The sequence below is a fragment of the Asparagus officinalis genome, chromosome 8 (genome assembly GCF_001876935.1).
Source record: "Asparagus officinalis chromosome 8, Aspof.V1, whole genome shotgun sequence".
Classification (NCBI taxonomy): domain Eukaryota; kingdom Viridiplantae; phylum Streptophyta; class Magnoliopsida; order Asparagales; family Asparagaceae; genus Asparagus; species Asparagus officinalis.
In genome coordinates, this window is record NC_033801.1 from 37,343,854 (window position 1) to 37,344,912 (window position 1,059).

Genomic DNA, 1,059 nt, shown 5'->3' on the forward strand with positions numbered 1-1,059 from the left:
GGCACTGGCGGTGGAGGGCATTTCCGCCGCTATAAAGTTTCTTCTTCTTCTTCTTCTTCTTCTTCTTCTGATTTCAGATTTGGAATGAGTAGGAAAAATAAGTTGAAATAAGAAAGTATTTCGGAAGGAAGAGGAAAAGACTATGTAGGGGTGGGCAAAAACCGAAAAAAACCGGTTCAACCGAAAAAACCGCCCGAAAAAACGGACCGGTTAACCGAACCGAATTAAATGGATGAGAAGAAGTCTCTAAACCGCCCGAACCGAATTAAATCGGTTTGGATCCGGTTTGAACCCCTGAACCGCCCAAAAAAAACCGACCCGAATTCTGTTGGGCGGTTTAGAGACTAAACTTATACCTCAAAACTTTTCCTGTTATCATCCAATAGATTCAAACGGCGCAAGGAACAGTTTCAAGCAACGAGTACAGCAATATCACAGAAAAATATCCTTGGGAACTAAGTAAAGATTCAAATCAATCCAGAAAATTTGTTATGCACATGATGCACTTACAAAAGATGCATACGCTACATTATATGAACAATATCATACAAAACATCACTCCCCCGTGTAATTAAATAAACTTAAACTTTTGTTAAAAAATTTCGCAGAAAAGATCTTGAGAATTACATAAGATTCAAATCAATCACAAAAAGTGTTATGTACATGATACTTACAAGAGATAAGCATGCTGTATTATATGAACAACATCTTTAAAACATCAGTTCTCTGCGTAATTATATCAACTCAAAACTTTATTCTAAAAATGATAACCAGTCTAATAAAGCTTTGTTGGCGAGCTCAGGAACCTCATCATGAGGACAATGCCTAGCTTGCAAATTCACAACAGAAGTCATTGGATAGAACTCTTTGCAAATTCAAAACTGAAACCGAACCGAACCGAACCGAATTTCGGTTGGGCCGAATATTCGGATGAAGGGGAAAAAATCTGGATCTGAATGAGAGTTTTGAGAATCCAAAAAATTCGGATTGGATGCGGATTGGGCATAAAACCGAACCGAACCGAATATGCCCAGCCCTAAGACTATGTACTATGCAGTA

At 38.2% G+C, this 1,059-nt stretch overlaps 1 protein-coding gene across 1 annotated transcript in view; it reads right to left on the reverse strand.

Annotated features, from left to right (window-relative positions):
- The window catches only part of LOC109821144, a 7,869-nt gene extending 7,015 nt beyond the window's left edge, over nucleotides 1-854 (reverse strand). The window contains exon 1 of the mRNA XM_020387337.1: nucleotides 807-854. Coding sequence (XP_020242926.1) covers nucleotides 807-854 — 48 coding nt within the window. The remainder of the gene's footprint in view (nucleotides 1-806) is intronic.